This window comes from Mustelus asterias, chromosome 3 (assembly GCF_964213995.1).
Source record: "Mustelus asterias chromosome 3, sMusAst1.hap1.1, whole genome shotgun sequence".
NCBI lineage: Eukaryota > Metazoa > Chordata > Chondrichthyes > Carcharhiniformes > Triakidae > Mustelus > Mustelus asterias.
The window spans coordinates 144368365-144387740 of NC_135803.1; the positions used below are offsets into that span (position 1 = coordinate 144368365).

The window sequence follows — 19376 nt, forward strand, 5'->3', positions numbered from 1 at the left end:
AGATTTCCTTACCTAAAGTGGACCAATGGGATTCCATAAGAACCTGATCATTTCCTGGTAAGCATTATTGATTATACTGGGGTCGGTTTAGTCCAATTGCCTGGATGGATGGCTAGTGATGCAGAGCAACGCCAACAGCGCAAGTTCAATTCCCACACTGGCTGAGGTTATTCATGGAGGCCCGCCCTCTCAACCTTGCCCCTCCCCTCAGCCTATGGTCATCTGGGACTATGGCGACTTTCTCGATGATTATTCACAATTTATTTAGTTAAAAGCTTCTGTCATGGGATCTGAACTTGTGTCCCCAGATAATTAGTTCAGACCTAAGGATTACTGGTCCAGTAACGTAACTATAAAACATAACTATAAAACATAGTTTTATAGTTATAATATAGTTATAATATAGTTATAGTCCAGTAACATAACTATAAAACTATAAAACCACCAAGATAACAGATATCAGAAGGGAGTAATTACATGATATAATCAATTCCAGAAATGATACGCTTCATTAAACAAGTTTACGAGAAGAGGAATGAAACCACAATATTCATTTTGTGCCCAACAATAAAACTCTAAAATGCATTAATTTTTTTTGAGCTAAAATAATTGGCTTAATTGATAGATAACATTTACTGTGGTCCAGTGGTTAGCACTGCTGCCTCACAGCGCCAAGGACCTGGGTTCAATTCCGGCCACGGGTCACTGTCTGTGTGGAGTTTGCACATTCTCCCCGTGTCTGTGTGGGTTTCCTCTGGGTGCTCCGGTTTCCTCCCACAGTCCAAAGATGTGCAGGTTAGGTTAATTGGCCATACTAAATTGACCCCAGTGTCAGGGGTATTAGCAGGGTAAATTAGGGTTGCAGGAATAGGGCCTGGGTGGGATTGTGGTTGGTACAGACTTGATGGGCTGAATGGTCTCCTTCTGTACTGTCGGGATTCTATGATTCTATGATGATTTATGCAATGAAAACAGAAAATGCTGGAAAAACTCAGCAGGTGTGGCAGCATCTGTGGAGAGAGAAACAGAGCTAACATTTTTATGTGGAGTTGCCGGCGTTGGACTGGGATAGGCACAGTAAGTAATCTCACAACACCAGGTTAAAGTCCAACAGGTTTATTTGGTAGCACGAGTTTTCGGAGCACTGCTCCTTCATCTGGTGCAAGGGCAATGCTCTGAAAGCTTGTGCTACCAAATAAACCTGTTGGACTTTAACCTGGTGTCGTTAAACTTCTTACCATGCCGAACGTTTTGAGCCAGAGCTCTGAAGAAGAGTCATACACACTTGAAACATTAACTGTTTATCTCTCCACAGATGCTGCCAGACCTGCTGAGCTTTTCCAGCATTTTCCGTTTTTATTTCAGATTTCCAACATCCACAGTATTTTGTTTCTATTTTAACACTGATACACAGTGTTCAACTTATTAAAGTTACGTTGTGTATATGCACACACGTTATTGGCAAACACAATATATGTCCTTGCCTTCATGTAGAATGAGCTATTTGGCATGGTCCGTTTACAGAACTGCGGGTGTTCCGACAGTACCTGCAGTTCAATTGTTCAGGAAAGCAGCTCACCACCACCTTCTCAAGGGCAATTAATGTTGGGCAATAAATGCTGGCCGAGGCCGTGACACCCACATCTCATGAAAGAATTTTTAAAATGACATGTTTTTCTCCTCTTGCAGGAAACCCTTCACAGCCGACTTCTCTTCACTACATGAACCCATATCAAATGAACGCGTACGCCATGGCATTAAAAGCAGTTGGAGAGATCATTCAGGACTATGACAGTGACAAGCTCTTTCCAGCATTAGGATTTGGAGCTAAGCTACCGCCAGATGGGAAAGTATCCCATGAGTTTCCACTGGTAGGTAAATGACTCGGGTGAATGTAGCTTTTACTAGGGGGCATAACTATAAGGTTCATGGTGGGAGATATAGGAGGGATGTACGAGGTAGGTTCTTTACTCAGAGAGTGGTTGGGGTGTGGAATGGACTGCCTGCTGTGATAGTGGAGTCAGACACTTCAGGAAATTTCAAGCGATTATTGGATAGGCACATGGAGCACACCAGAATGATAGGGAGTGGGATAGCTTGATCTTGGTTTTGGACAAAGCTTGGCACAACATCGAGGGCCGAAGGGCCTGTACTGTGCTGTACTGTTCTATGTTCTATATACTGGAGAGCAACAGTAATGAAATGCCATGTGATCTGGGGATACTTTAGCACACATCTTAACATCGTGGGGGTTACCAGTGACTGAACTAGCCATATAAAAATTGTGGCTACATAGAATACGCTCCCCTTGCCTGGATAAGAGAAGCTCCAACAACACTTAAGAAACTTGACACCATCCAGAACAAAACAGCCCACTTGATTGGCATCCCATCCACAAACATTCAATCCCTCCACCATCGATGAACAGTGGCAGCCGTGTATGCCATCTACAAGATGCACTGCAGGAATTCACCAAGGCTCCTTAGGCAACACCTTCCAAACCCCCAACCATTACCATCTAGAAGCACAAGGGCAGCAGATACATGGGAACATCACCACTTGGAGGTTCCCCTCCAAATCACTCACTATCCTGACTTGGAAACATATCGCTTTTCCGTCACTGCCACTGGGTCAAAATCTTGGAACTCCCTCCCTCACGGCACTGTGGGTATACCTACACCCCATGGATTGCAATGATTCAAGAAGGCAGCTCACCACCACCTTCTCAAGGGCAATTAGGGAAGGGCAATGAATGCTGGTCTCTACAGTGACACCCACATCCAATGATTGAATAAAACAAACACAAAGTCCTCTGAATGCCCAAGTCAGCCTGCCCTTCCTCATTGAAGTTGCTTTTCACCATTTAATGAAAGAAATACAGAGCTTTCTTATTGCATCTTGTTCTGAGTGAATGGGACCCGATTGGGAGTGTGGGGGAGAACAATTTCAATCTAGAATGTCCATCAGGAAATTGGCAAAATCGAGTGCAATCCTAGTTTTGCACCTTGCTTGGTTTAATTTTCCTTGAAGCCATGGAGAGTGCTATTCGCCAGGATGTAAAATCTGCTTCCTTCCCGACCCCATGGATTTCTCAACTGCCGGTTTCAGCGAAAGCTGATCCCAAATTCCCCAAGGAGGACTGGACTCAACTGGCAGGAGTACAATTGCGCATGCACAATTTAATAAGTTGTTGTGAGGTATATTTTCTCTGACACACACTGGCTCAATTATAAGATAGAAGCAGGGAAGTTGTTTCCACTGGTGGGTGAAACTAGAACTAGGGGGCACGGCCTCAAAATAAGGGGAAGCTGATTTAGGACTGAGTTGAGGAGGAACTTCTTCACACAAAGGATTGTGAATCTGTGGAATTCCCTGCCCAGTGAAGCAGTTGAGGCTACCTCATTGAATGTTTTTAAGGCAAGGATAGATAAATTTTTGAAGGAATTAAGGGTTATGATGAGCGAGTCGGGTAAGTGGAGCTGAGTCCATGAAAAGATCAGCCATGATCTTATTGAATGGCTGAGCAAGCTCGAGGGGCCAGATGGCCTCCTCCTGCTCCTAGTTCTTATGTTCTTATTATGTTCTTATACCCGCAATTTTATTGACGTGTTAACCCCACTGCGAGCTTCAGATTGCAACGATGACCCAGGCTCAGGCATAATCTGCTCCATTCATCCTGCTGCTCCTTCCAGAGTTTGGAGCATCGAGATCTGAGAAACTACAGTCTTACAGCTAAAAGAATGCCTATTTTTTGAAAGCAGAATATTAGGTTTAGCTCAGATCAGTTCATTCCCTTCTGGGTTGAATTCACTGACACTTGTAGATCCTTTCTTTTAAAATCCAATGGCTATTATATAGCTATTGGTAACACAGTGGAGCAAGATTTCCTCATTGTGCAATCATTAGCAAAATCATTGTCAATTTTTGCACAGATTTAGTTACATACAGCACACAGAGGAGAGCTGCCCTGAGCTACACTGATATTCACAATGGTCACAATTGCCACTATCTGGCACAGCAACAGAATCTCAATCCTTTTTCCAGACAGTGACTGAATAGCTAATGTTTCATCTCATTTCTGCTGGAATTTAACCCAGTCACATTGAATTAAAGAGAGCTCAAGGGAGTTACATGATGGACAGGTCAGCAAAGAACATGCAAACTCCACACAAACAGTCGCCCAAGCCCAGAATCGAACCCGGGTGTCTGGCACTGTGAGGCAGCTGTGCTAACCACTGTGGCACCCTGGTGAAGAGTCATCCGGATTTGAAACATTAGCTCTGTTCTCTCTCCACAGAGGCTGTCAGACCTGCTGAGCTTTTCCAACATTTCCTGTTTTTGTTTCAGATTCCAGCAACCACAATAATTTGCTTTCATCATCAGATCTATACTGCCCTCCTTTAGTGCCAATTAACAATTTGTATCAAGAGTGAATAAAGAAATTCCTTGGCATGGACACTGAGCAGAACGGTACCTTAAACTACCAATTAATCAGAGTTGGAGATAAAAAATATTCAGAGTAACAGTTGGGAAAACTTCTCATAGAATCACTACAGTGCAGAAGGAGATAATTTGGCCCATCGAGCCTGCACCGACAATAATCTCACCCAGGCCCTATCCCCACAATCCTACATATTTACCCTACTAATCCCCCTGACACTAAAGGGCAATTTAGCATGGCCAATCAACTTAACCCGCTCATCTTTGGAGTGTGGGAGGAAACTGGAGCACCCAGAGGAATCCCACACAGACACGGAGAGAGTGTGCAAACTCCACACAGACAGTGACTCGAGGTCGAAATCGAACCTGGGACCCTGGCGCTGTGAGGCAGCAGTGCTAACCACTGTGCCACCGTGCCGCCCAAGGAAACAGAAATCCTGAGGAAACAGAATCTCAAATGATGTTCCACTAGCAGGTACAGAATTACTACATTTGCAATTAATGCAAGTGAACTGAGAGTGACTGCCCCTGACATCAAGGCAGTGTTTGACCGAGTATGGCATCAAGAAACCCCAGCAAAACTGGAATCAACTGGAATCGGGGATAAAACCCTTCACTGGTTGAAATGATACCTTGTGCAAAGGAAAGTGGTTGTGGTTGTTTGAGGTCAATTATCTCAATTTCGGGACATCACTGCAAGAGTTCCTTAGGACAGTGTCCGAGGCCCAACCATCTTCAGCTGTGACCTTCCCTCCATTATAAAGTCAGAAGTGTGATGTTCACTGGTGATTGCACAATGTTCAACACCATTCAGAACTCCGCAAATACTGAAGCAGTCTGTACCATATACAACAAGGCCTGGACAACATTAGGCTTGGGCCAATAAGTGGCAAGTGACATTCGAGCCATGCAAGTGCCAGGCAGTGACCATCTTCAACACAACAAGAGAGAATCCAACCAGCCCTTTGACAATCAGTGGCATTACCATTGCTGAATCCCCCACTATCAACACCCTGAGGGTTAGCATTGAGCAGAAACTGAACTGGATCAGCTATATAAATACTGTTACTATAAGAGCAGGTTGGAGGCTTGGAATTCTGCGGAGAGTAACTCATCTCCTGACTCCCCAAAGCTTGTTCTCCATCTACAAGACACAAATCAGGAGTGTGATGGAATTCTCTCCATTTGTCTGGATGGTGCCGCTCCAATGACACTCAAGATACTCAACACCATCCAGGATAAAACAGCCTGCTTGATTGGCAAAATATCAATCATCTCCAGCCACTGATGCACAGTGGCAGTAGTGTGTACTATCTACAAGATGCACTGCAGCAACTCACCGAAGCTCCTTCCGCAACACCTTCCAAACCCGCAAACACTACCACCTAGAAGGATATGGGCAGCAGATATCTGGGAACACCACCACCTGCAAGTTCCTTCCAACCACACACTATCCTGACGTTGATTTGATTTGATTTATTATTGTCACATAAGAACATAAGAAATAGGAGCAGGAGTAGGCCATCTAGCCCCTCGAGCCTGCCCCGCCATTCAATAAGATCATGGCTGATCTGACGTGGATCAGTACCACTTACCCGCCTGATCCCCATAACCCTTAATTCCCTTACCGATCAGGATCCATCCATCCGCGCTTTAAACATATTCAGCGAGGTACTCTCCACCACCTCAGTGGGCAGAGAATTCCAGAGATTCACCACCCTCTGGGAGAAGAAGTTCCTCCTCAACTCTGTCTTAAACCGACCCCCCTTTATTTTGAGGCTGTGTCCTCTAGTTTTAACTTCCTTACTAAGTGGAAAGAATCTCTCCGCCTCCACCCTATCCAGCCCCCGCATTATCTTATAAGTCTCCATAAGATCCCCCCTCATCCTTCTAAACTCCAACGAGTACAAACCCAATCTCCTCAGCCTCTCCTCATAATCCAAACCCCTCATCTCCGGTATCAACCTGTCATCTCCGGTATCAACCTGGCATACAGTGAAAAGTATTGTTTCTTGCACACTATACAGACAAAGCATACCAGAGAAGGAAAGGAGAGTGCAGAATGTAGTATTACAGTCGTAGCTAGGGTGTAGAGAAAGATCAACTTAATGCAAGGTTGGTCCATTCAAAAGTCTGACAGCAGCAGGGAAGAAGCTGTTCTTGTGTCGGTTGGTATGCGACTTCAGACTTTTATATCTTTTTCCCGACGGAAGAAGGTAGAAGAGAGAATGTCCGGGGTGCATGGGGTCCTTAATTATGCTGGCTGCTTTGCTGAGGCAGCGTGAAGTGTAGACAGAGTCAATGGATGATAGGCCAGTTTGCGTGATGGATTGGCTACATTCACGACCTTTTGAAGTTTCTTGCGGTCTTGGACAGAGCAGGAGCCAGACCAAGCTGCGATACAACCAGAATGAATGCTTTCTATGGCGCATCAGTAAACGTTGGTGAGAGTCGTAGCTGACATACCAAATTTCCTTCGTCTTCTGAGAAAGTAGAGGCTTTCCTTACTATAGTGTCGGCATGGAGGGACCAGGACAGGTTGTTGGTGATCTGGACATCTAAAAACATGAAGCTGTCGACCATTTCTACTTCGTCCCCATTGATGTAGACAGGGGCATGTCCTCCACTATGCTTCCTGAAGTCGATGACTTTGGAAATATGTCGCCATTCCTCTCCTGTTGCTGTTTAAAATCCTGGAACTCTCTCCCTAACAACCTGTACCGACACCATGTGGGCTTCAGCTGTTCAAGAAGACACCACCACCTTCATAAGTGGTTAGCACTGCTGCCTCACAGCACCAAGGACCCGGACTCGATTCCGCCATTGGGTGACTGCCTGTGTGGAGGTTGCACGTTCTCCCCGTGTCTGTGTGGGTTTCGTCTGGGTGCTCTGGTTTCCTCCCAGGGGTCAAAGACGTGAAGGTTAGGTGGATTGGCCATGCAGAATTGCCCCTTAGTGTCTCAAGATGTGTAGGTTGGGGGATTAGCGGGGCAAATGCATGGGATTACGGGGATAGGGCCTGGGTAGAATTCGCTGTCAGAGAGTCGGTGCAGACTCGATGGGCCGAATGGCCTCCTTCTGCATTGTAGTTGTTCTATGATTCTATGAATTAGGAGCATGCAATGAAAATGCTGGCCTCGCCAGCGACGTCCAAAGAAAAGAACAGTCATAGTTAAAGTATCTGTTTGCATCACCCTTGATTGAAAGGAGGCAAACCTCCACGTACATGAACTCGGAACATGACACTGAGGTAAACATGGCTTTCAACTGCCAATGAAATCTTTAATGATCAAAGAGAGTTGACAGAGTCAATACTTTGCACCATTAGAATTTCAAATGGGAGCCTGGGACTTACAATTATCCAGATACATGCAAGTAAGAGTGAACCAATCTGTGAGACCAAAAATAGCACTGTGATTTAACCAGATATATGTGAATTAAAGGAGAAAATGGAAGCATGGGGTGACTATGGGGTAGTGAGACTGAAGATCAGGCTAGAATAAAGCATGATATGAAATATCCAATATACGTTTTCAGGTTGTCTTGCTTGTCCCTGAAGTCTAAAGCGGTAAAGAAAAGCCAAATGCCATCACAAAACTAGGGAGCGGGAGATGTAATAAAAGTAAAAAGTGTGACTGTTGTAAAAAATAAATTGTGGGCGCAGAACTCCAAGCTGGGACTAAATTTGATAGCTGGATAACAGAATGTTTAAATGGGCAAATTAGATGCAGTGTCGTCATCATCTGATGTGTGATAATAAAAGAAAGAATAAACAAAATATGTGTAATTTTATTACCAAAATGTAAACACATTAAAATGTAAAACAAAACAGTTCAAATCTTAGAATATAAAAGCAACTAAAATGGACAGGCAAGCAATCTTTGTCTACACTAGGGTGGCACGGTGGCACAGTGGTTAGCACTGCTGCCTCATAGCACCAGGGACCCGGGTTCGATTACCGGCTTGGGTCACTGTCTGTGCGGAGTCTGCACATTCTCCCCATGTCTGCGTGGGTTTCCTTCGGGTGCTCCATTTCCCCCCACAGTCCAAAGATGTGTGGGTTAGGTGGATTGGCCATGCTAAATTGCCTCTTAGAACAAAGAACAATACAGCACAGGAACAGGCCCTTCGGCCCTCCAAGCCTGCGCCGCTCATGTGCCCACTAGACCATTCTTTTGTATCCCTCTATTCCCAGTCTGTTCATGTGGTTATCTAGATAAGTCTTAAATGATCCCAGCGTGTCTGCCTCAATCACCTTGCTTGGCAGTGCATTCCAGGCCCCCACCACCCTCTGTGTGAAATACGTCCCCCTGACATCTGTGTTGAACCTTGCCCCCCTCACCTTGAACCCGTGACCCCTTGTGTTCGTCACCTCCGACCTGGGAAAAAGCTTCCCACTGTTCACTCTATCTATGCCCTTCATAAGTGTTAGGGGGACTAGCTAGGGTAAATGCATGTGAGGTTAAGGGGATAGGGCCTGGGTGGGATTGTGGTCGGTGCAGAATTGATGGGCCGAATGGCCGCCTCCTGCACTGTAGGGACTCTATGACTGTTGTCGGTGAAAACCAGTAAAATTTGTAATAGTGAAAATATAGCTAATCTTATAGCTTGACAGGTGAAGTTTTTACGATGATCAAAATGCAAAACTCTCGTGTGAATCATTCCGATTGAACCATTTACTGCGAGATCTAAGCCTGAGGCTCTAAAATTTAACATTCTGGCAACTGGATAAGGTTTTAATCTTATGGTTCAATGTTGATATTTGATTACCTTTTCGTCTGAGGCAATTTCAAGCAAATTATTATTGTCCTTGTGTTTAACTGTGACATCGATGACAGCCACATCATCACTTCTCCGAAAAGAGGCCACTCACCTGATGAAGGGTCAGTGCTCCGAAAGCTTGTGATACCAGATAAACCTGTTGGACTTTAACCTGGTGTTGTGAGACTTCTTACTGTGGTTACCCCAGTCCAACGCCGGCATCTCCACATCATGGTTTCCGAAAAGAGGAAGATAATTATTTTGACAGACACCTGGAGATGTATGGCAGTGGGGCAGGAGGGACAGTATTTTATAGCCCCCAAAACTGGACATGGGAATTGCAATTGTCAGTTATCCCATGACCAATAGGAATGACGCAAGCAGCGGACGGGCCTGGGACTGAACATAAAACATAGAACATAGACTGCTGCTCATTTCCATAATTGTGGCATGCAACCCAGCACTGAAGATGATGCTGAGTGTCTGCACCTCAACCAGGCTGGCACTACTTGAAGTTGATCTGCCTTACTTAAAGCCAGACTGCACTTTTAAAAAGAAAAGTGCATTCTGGCTGCAGCAGGAGCTGGAACAGATTGGGCAACTTTTGACTGGCACCATGGGCTCCAGGTTTCTGTCAGCCACATTGGAATCACTGGTGCAGTAGGAGGAGCAGGGAAAAGGGACTCTATTCCCTCGGCGGGGCAAGGAGATTCTCCAGACAACTGCTCAAAAGGCAGTGGGAATAGGTTGCCATGGTGTTCAATGCTAGCAGTCTGACGCCAAGCCCCAGCAGTGTCACAAGAGGTTTAATGACCTGATACGAGTAGCCAAGGTCGATGAATGCATCCTTACATTCTATGACCTACCAACTGCACTATTAACCTTGCACACTGCTCTACTCACCACACCCCCTTCATCCACCTCCCAACAATCTCTTATACACTCATCTGTATACCTTCTTGTTTATATTTACTTACTTTAAGCTTAATTCTCCCTTCCGATCTGTATGAATGTATTTTTATGTGTTTTATCATTTCCTGCCTTCACTAATCAATAACTACACTCTATCTTTAATGCAAGAAAGCCTGGTTAAATTGGCTCCTTTTGAAACATAACTATTGGGTCTGGAAGAAAGGTATCCGTGAAAAAACAGCAAATTACATCTGGAAACATTGGACTTCAAATAAGAGTTTTTTCTAAAAATATGGACGCACAAACCATTGGCTTTGATTCGCTAAGAGACAATGGAACTCCATCCTGTTACCAGACAAGATACTTCTAAACACATCCAGAAGCTAATTGCCATCTCCTGTAGAGACAAATGGACATAATGACCATCGCATCAAGAGATTTCCTGTGTAATGGCCAGATGGATTTTTGTGGATTCACCTTCCCACTTGGAAAGTACAAAAAAATGGGTTGGATGCCAGCTGAAAAGCTGCGCCAGCTTGCCTGCCTGTGTGTGCTTTGTGAGGCTTTGACAGAGAAGTAGAAACAAGCAAGCACACTCACAGTACCCTTGCATATAGCCATTTGCAGGTCTACTCTTGATCTCTCATTCTCTGGCTGTAGAAGTCAGCCAAGTCAGTGAGGACCACAGCTGAGAAGAGAACCGGGAAGTTTTTCCGCCAAACTGCAGAACACTGGAATCGCAAAACCGACTATTCGCCTGCTGAAGTCAACTCTACTGGAACCTCAAAAACCATTATTCGCCTACTGAAGTCATAAGAACATAAGAAATAGGAGCAGGAGTAGGCCATCTAGCCCCTCGAGCCTGCCCCGCCATTCAATAAGATCATGGCTGATCTGAAGTGGATCAGTTCCACTTACCTGCCTGATCCCTATAACCCCTAATTCCCTTACCGATCAGGAATCCATCTATCCGTGATTTAAACATATTCAACGAGGTAGCCTCCACCACTTCAGTGGGCAGAGAATTCCAGAGATTCACCACCCTCTGAGAGAAGTAGTTCCTCCTCAACTCTGTCCTAAACTGACCCCCCTTTATTTTGAGGCTGTGCCCTCTAGTTCTAGTTTCCTTTCTAAGTGGAAAGAATCTCTCCACCTCTACCCTATCCAGCCCCTTCATTATCTTATAGGTCTCTATAACATCCTCCCTCAGCTTTCTAAATTCCAACGAGTTCAACTGTGGTGGAATCTCAAATCGCAACGGCCACAACCCTCAATTACCTACACCTCACAAGTCAAGCACTCATCTCTATAACTTCTTGTTTATATTTACTTACTTTGAACTTAATTCTCCCTTCTAATCTGTATGAATGTATATGTGTGTGTTTTATCATTTTCTTGCCTTTACTAATTAATAAACTCATTCTATTTTTAACGCAAGAAAGTCTGGTTAAATTGCCTCCTTTCAAAACATAACTATTGGGTCTGGAAGAAAGGTATCCGTGAAAAAGTATGATTTTTTTTAGATTAACTCTTGTTGCGTCCAACATGACTGAGAGCAGTTGGCAAACTCAGAGACCTTGCAATAACAATAACCTCCTTCCTAACTTCCATCACACCTCCTTGCAGACTTAACCAACTTTTCAGAACGTTATCAACAATCCTATGCTCTTATAAATTATGAGACAACCGACGAATAATAATAAGCAACTAACAAGAAAGTTCCATATAGCATTCTGGGCTTTAAAGGGGCATAGAATACAAGAGCAAGGAGGTTATGCTGAACTTATACAAGACACTAGTTAGACTTCAGCTGGAATATTGTGTACAGTTTTAGGTGCCACACTATCGGAAGAATGTGAACACAGTGGAGAGAGTGCAGAAGATGTTTGTAAGAATGGTTCCAAGGATGATAAACTTCAGCTATGAGGATAGCTTGGAGAGATTAGGATTGTTCTCCTCAGGGTTAAGAAGGCTGAGAGGAGATTTGACAGATGTTCAGAATCATGAGGGGGCTGGACAAAGTAAATGGGGAGAAACTGGTCCTGCTCATAAAATGAGAGGGCACAGATTTAAGGTGATTTGCAAAAGAAGGAAATGTGATGTGAGAAAAAATTTTTTCACACAACAAGTGGTTGGTGTCTGGAATGCACTGCCTGGAAGTGTGGTGGAAGCAGATTCAATTGAGACATTCAAGAGGGCATTAGATGATTACTTTAATAAAAATAATATGTCGGGGTACAGGGATGGGGCAAGGGAAATGACACTGAGGCATAATGCTCATTCGGAGACCCGATGGGCCAAATGGCCTCCTTCTGTGCTGTAACAATTCTGTGATTCTGTGAAGTTGGATGAATCCCTTTAAATAGTGCTTTAAATAGGAAGGTTCCTCATGCAGCTGTGCATGTTTAAGCGAGGGCATTAGCTAAAGTGGTGAGGTTGAATATGGCAACTCATCTATCAAACCCAAGTTAGACATTGACTGATGTCATGATCTGCTCGCTCTGTACTGTACCTAACAGTCACCCTCTCTAACATGGCAATTGGCGTGGCTTCCTCCCTGGTTGGGAATAGCTTCCATGCCATCTTCCACCTCATTGGCACCCCTAGCACCAAACATCCTGGCGCTACAGTTGCCAAATGTTGCAGCCTTGGTTGTGTATTTGAAAGTGTTTGGGCAAGTAATTAAATTCAAATATAGATTAATTCCTCTCTGATGTAACATTCACGAACAGATGGAATGGAAGAAGTCGATTAAATTAAGAATCCTCACTGCAGTTTGTTTAGCTTCTAAATGTCGCAACACAATCATGGGGACACAGTAATTAGAAATAATTACAGTTAATGTTCCCTGTGGCAGCAAAAAAAGGTGAAAACACGGGTTTATCAATGCATTGTATTTGCCCTAATGAGAGCAATTGTGAGGTTCTGTGAAACAGGACAATCTCTAAATTAATCTTTGCCTGTGCAAACATTGACAGCATTAATTTTATTTGGTTATTTGATAAATTAATCACATTTTCTCCATCAGAAATGTAACATGCTGATTTGTAATAAGGATTATGATTTGAGCCCTCACAGGAAAGAGAAAAGTGGAATGTATGAATAATAATTGAAATGGTGAGTAATCTCAAAAAGCATAAGGTCCTGTTGCCCCTATTTAACCATTCTAGTGCTGTAACTGTGTCCCTGTAGAGACCAATAACTTCTAACAACAGACCTGAATTTCCCAGCGACTGACTGGAATTATCAAAGGACATGATTTCCTGTTTTAAGACTTTTACTGTAACAACACAACAAAATCAACACAGGCTAAGCATTACTTAACAGATGGCTAATATACCAAACTGCAGAAAAAATACCCTGTCCCATTAACTAATTCACACAATTGAAAACTCACGCCACATTCAACATTTACACCAAACTCTCAGCAAATGAGTAATCTTGTGGATAATGTTCCAAACTCCTCCCAGCTCTTCAATAGACACTAGTCTCCTTCTCACACCAGCATGATTCTTCCAGTATTCTTTCGCTCAATCTTCTGAGTAACATCAAACTGATTCTATCAGCAAGGCACCTTCTAGAGATCCTTTGGTCTTTAAATCACCACAAGTCCCATCTCTTAAAACGGGGAATCTGTTCTCACTAGCATTCTGCTTGGTGGTTAGCACAAAAATGTTTTTTTCTGTGTTTGACATAGCAGGAGTTGTTTTCCATCTTCCTCACCATTTTCCTTTTGAATCTGAGACTGAGAGCTTGTGTCTAGCAAGAGTGTTTGTCGCTCTTTTGTGTAAAGGTGTGAAAACTGGCACCTGAGTTTCTAAGAGTTTCGACCTGGGCCTCTGTCCCCGTGACAGCTAGATCACACGGACCTGTCTCTGGGCAAAGTTGAATATGATCAAGATAATAAAGACCTAAATTTTCGGATCATGCATTGGAGGTGCAGAGAAGGAAGAATTCCAGGGTGTGCAAACCCAACCTTTAAAAATGGCTGCCCAGACATTGGGAGGCGATTCTCCCAAAAAAATTCTAAGTGCTGAATTGGCGGGAAAAATGGTGTAATTCACAATTTTTTTTCAGTGGGAGTTCAGACTTTAATCTCCCACGCTCTGTGCAATGTAGAGATCACAATCGAGGTACGGGGATAAGGCAAGGGAATGACACTAAGGCATAATGCTCATTTGGAGACTACAGGATCCTTGTAGAGATGAGACGATGTAATGTTTTATAAAATAAAGTTCTAAGTGTCATTTGAAGACATCGGGCAGGATGTTCTGCACCCCCTGCATGTTTCATGGCAGTGGAGGCGGCCACTATTGACTGGCGGCAGGATCTTCTGATCCCTCCACTGTCAATGAGGTTTCCCATTGTATGTGCCCCCCACAACTGGAAAACCCACAGATGTTCATCATTGGTGGGACTGGAACATACCACCAATGAGAACAGCCAGAGAATTCCAGCCTCGGTATATTGAAAAAGACACTCATTTATAAAAACACATTTATTACATTTACATTCCTTCAACTACATAAAGCCCTATAACAACAAACACGTTATCCAATTGCACAATCTCCTATAACAACAAGCATTAGTATTCAAAATTACACTTCAAAGAGTCTATAATCACTTGTAGCTGTCAGTCAAACTGTGAATTGACAGGCACCCTACTGTGATAATGGATTGTTGTGAAATCAGTCATGCAGCACTGGTCCAGTAATAGAAAACCTCTAGCTTATGTCAACAGAGAGTGTAATAACAAGGAACGGTTAATGCAGACATTGTTTACAAAGATTTAAAGGTCAGGACTTATAAATGCCTTGACTGCTGGACAGCTCCCTTTGACAGGTGTTTTTGACAGTTCCCCTTGACACCTTTGATAGATCTCTTGATAGGTACCTTTGACAGTTGATTTTAACAGACCTGTTGACAGTTTCAGTGAGTTTGAGAGTTAATAAATTTATGCATTTTTTAATGTACATTCATGCCTACATTTAGCACGTCCAAAGGGCACCTTACCTCCCCAATAGAGGAACCTAACCTCCCCTGAAGGGCATCTGACTTTCATCAAAGGTGACCTGGGACCAGGCAAAGGGTTCCCGTATTTCTCCAAAGGGGTACCGTGGCTATTCAAATGAATCCATAAAATTCAGACTTGCTCTTGCCAGGTCTTTTTATTCATTTATTTAAGTGATGTGTGTTTCACTGTCGAGGCCAGCATTTATTGCCAATCCTTAATTGCTCTTGAGAAGGTGGTGGTACTATTCTGCAGACTTCGGGTTTCACGCTCCTGGGTGACTTAAATCCCATTTCTGTGGAGGCAGCTGATGATTTAAATGTCTCGCTGCTTCCATAAACCAGGCATGTATGAAATGCGAACCAACCATCCTCACCCCTGTGAAAATGGGAAGTGCCGAGCTCGGGGACGGGATTTACAATTTTTGGACAATTCGCCATTTTTGCTATGGTCCGCCAGAGAGGCAATCTGGGCCAAACAGTTTATAGCATAACCATCTCATAAGATCTCGCATTGTAATGACGGCTTCAAACCATCAGGTATGGAATGCCAGTGCAAGGGAATGGCACGCTCTACATTTTGAGCCAATACACTACCTCCCCACCTTCCCTTCCCATTCTGGAATCTCCCACCAGAAGTGACAGTGAATATATAATATTGCCAACTTTCCTGCTGTTTAAAACCACACCTGCAGGGAAACACCCAATCCCCATAAGAAGAGCCAGTGACATTTTTTTTATTCATTCGTGGGACATGCGCATCACTGGCTGGCCAGCATTTATTGTCCATCCCTAGTTTACAGAGGGCAGTTGAGAGTCAACCACATTGCTATGGCTCTGGAGTCGAGTAGGCCAGACCGGGTAAGGATGGCGGATTTCCTTCCCTAAAGGACATCAGTGAACCAGTTGGAGTTTTTTCTGACAATCGACAATGGTTTCATGGTCATCAGTAGATTCTTAATTCCAGATATTTTTTATTGGGTTCAAATCCCGTCATGGCAGATGGTGGAATTTGTTCTTTAACATTCCACCATCTGCCGTGACGGGATTTGAACCCGGGTCCCCAGAACATTAGCTGAATTTCTGGATTAATAATCTAGTGATAATACCACCAGGCCATCACCTCCCTTTGTGTGCCTTTTTCTTAACATAAAATGAAACAACTGCAGCAAATAGTCCAGACCCCACTTGCCAAATTGTGACCAGCCTCTTGGATCTCCACAAATCATTCCCCTTCCCCTCACCTCCAATCCCATGCAGGCTTCCCAGCCTCTGTAAACATAAATGACGATGGCCGTGCAAAGGTAGCATGGTCAAGAAGGCTTCCTTGTGACCGACAGACATCCCACTCTAATAAGGGGGCAGTCAACTCCAAGGATGGATTACAGAAAGTTACATGACCTCCCATCTCCTGCTGCCCCATCCCCACATAGCCACCACTGTCATCTGACATGGCCATCTACATGGCATACCCTTTGCCCGCATCAGTTGAAGAATGAACACCCAATTGAATGATACTTAACTGTCAACCAAGCAACCCTTTCTCCCCATCTCCAATATTTTTTAAGAACAAAAAATGTTAAAGAACATACCCTGTGACTTTTTTCCCAGGTTCCTCACGCAGTGTCTGAGTGATTCATCTTTAATCTCTGGATGCTCAAGGGCAAGTGTGGAGGATTGGTGCCTCTATCTGCTAAGGGCAGGCTAGAGAGAAAATTGCAAACATTGGGAGCAATTTATCACCTTATTTTTGCAGCGACCCAGCATGGGTCTCTTGGCAGTCTTTTCTGCGGGACATAGGAAAATGCATTTTGTTCTTGCAGACCGAAGTCAATTATTGTACATTGGAGTTTTGGTTTCTGTCAGACAAAGAAGAGATTAATATGTTAATATCATCTGAATATGAGAATCATCGGTATTATTCTGCTGGATAGTGTCTTTGATAGCTCAGCTAAACAAAGTAAACCAAGCCAACCATTGCAAGAGTTCAAAATATTTGGCAACTAGCTGTGCAAGAAAAAGTGTGAGTTTGTTAAGATATTTTGTCTGATGCATCTGCACAATAATGGGTTCAGTCAAATCCTCTGGCATGGACCAAAACATCAAATATCCTTGGTGGTGATTTAAATTGACAACTCTGTTTGAGAACTGCAAGAAGGGACAGAATCCCTAACTGGTTACAGTTTTGTTTGATATACAGGCTATGGGGCCCAGGTCAGCAGTCAATCTACAGCCAGCGTAGGACCTGCGTTAGCTTTAGCACACTTTCAGGGATTTTTTGATTTGATTTATCATTGTCACATATAACAGGATACAGTGAAAAGTATTGTTTCTTGCGCGCTATACAAACAAAACATACCGTTCATAGAGTACATTGGGGAGATGGAAAGGATAGGATGCAGAACACAGTGTTGCAGTCACAGATAAGGTGTAGAGAAAGATCAGCTTAATATATAATAGGACCATTTAAAAGTCTGATGGCAGCAGGGAAGAAGCTATTTTCTTGTCATGTTGAATATTGGTTGAGCTAAAGTTTTTGTTGCTTTCTGCTATAAAGGACTATGAATTGCTGGAAGTATGTTATCTTGTGCTGTTTATTTATCTATTCTATGTTAAAGCATAGAATCCCTACAGTGCAGAAGGGAGCCATTTGACCCATCGAGTCTATACCGACTCTCCACGCATCTTACCCAAGCCCCATCTCCGTAACCCCACATACTTATCCTACTAATATCCCTAACCTACACATCTTGGGACACTAAGGGGCAATTTATCTTGGCCAATCAATCTAACCCGCACATCCTTGGACTGTGGGAGGAAACCTGAGTACCCGGAGAAAACCCACGCATACACGGGGAGAACATGCAAACTCCACACAGACAGTCGCCCAAGGCCAGAATTGCACCCGGGTCCCTGGCGCTGTGAGGCAGCAGTGCTCACCACTGTGCCACTGTGTCGTATACAAATAAATTTGTATCCATCTTATCACTGGGAAGATCAAAACTATTATATGTGGACCTCATCACATACTCCCTATACCTTTGCCGAAATACCATCGTCTTCTACCCCACAACAAGTATGGAATTCTTCACACTTGGGCCGGAATTTTCCCGCCTCTTCCCCTGGCAAGTTTTACAGCAGCGAAGTTGACGAGCCTTTAACTGTAGCAGGTTCTTCCGGTCCCACCAAAGTCAATAGCCAATTGCGTAGCTCGCCAGCCCACCACTAAGGAACCTCAGTGGGACCAGAGGATCCTGTCCTTGGTCCCAGCCGGAATCCCCGGATCATTTGGGCAGCTGGGCCAAGGCTCTTACCCAAGGCCACAGCCCCAGCATCCTGCTTCCAGGTTTCCCAATCAATCAGGGAGGATGGGTGAGATGCCACATTGGCTCAGTCAGGGAAGGAATTCTAATTAAAAGAAGCCTGATGTGGGTTACAAGGACTCATTAGCACTTGGATCTTTGTGGCTGCAGCAATCACAGGAGTGGACAGAAGGCCTGAAAAGACTGCTCCCCAGACCTCTCATTCTTATCTGGGCTGTAATGAGGTGTTTGTTCCCAAGGATGGGGACAAAAGGGCAACCTCACCAATCAAAGTGACTTGGAGGGGATTAGCTAAGGAAGTCAGGAGTAGAATTCTGTTCCCTCCAACCTGGAGACAGAGCACCAAGAGAATTCCTGCCGCCAGGAATGAAGGCTGGCGGCAGGGAGGTTCACCTGGAGATGAGTGAAGTTCAAGACAGGTGAAGTGCCTTCCAAGAAGTTGGCAAACATCCATCAAGCAGTTAAAACACTCTCTGCGAGAAGTGCATTGAGCAGCAACCTCTCACCTGGCCATGGCCCAACTGAGGGTTCAAACTGGTCTTAACTGGCTTAAGTACCTAAATTACTTTGACAACAAATCTAAGGAGGTTAGCCACTCATCTTCAGTTTTGTCGCACAGAAACCCTGTAGGGGGCAGGAGGATGTTCAGATCCCAAACATATAACAATTTCAGAGGATTTAATGATCAATAGCATTTATGATTGCTCAGATAATATAGTAATCTGTATCCATATGCAGCAAGACCTGAACAACATTCAGGTTTGGGCTGATAAGTGGCAAGTAACATTTCTGCCACACAAGTGCCAGGCAATGACCATCTCCAACACAAAGAATCTAACCACCTCCCTTTGACATTCAATGCCATAACCATCACTGAATCCCCAACTATCAACATCTTGGGGTTATCATTGACCAGAAACTGAACTGGAC

The 19376-nt window shown here is 44.0% G+C and overlaps 1 protein-coding gene across 1 annotated transcript in view; it reads left to right on the forward strand.

Moving 5' to 3' along the window:
- LOC144491680 (copine-9-like) overlaps positions 1–19376 on the forward strand; it is a 380635-nt gene that overhangs the window by 331019 nt on the left and 30240 nt on the right. The window contains exon 15 of the mRNA XM_078209852.1: positions 1690–1871. Within this exon, the coding sequence (XP_078065978.1) occupies positions 1690–1871 (182 nt within the window). The remainder of the gene's footprint in view (positions 1–1689; positions 1872–19376) is intronic.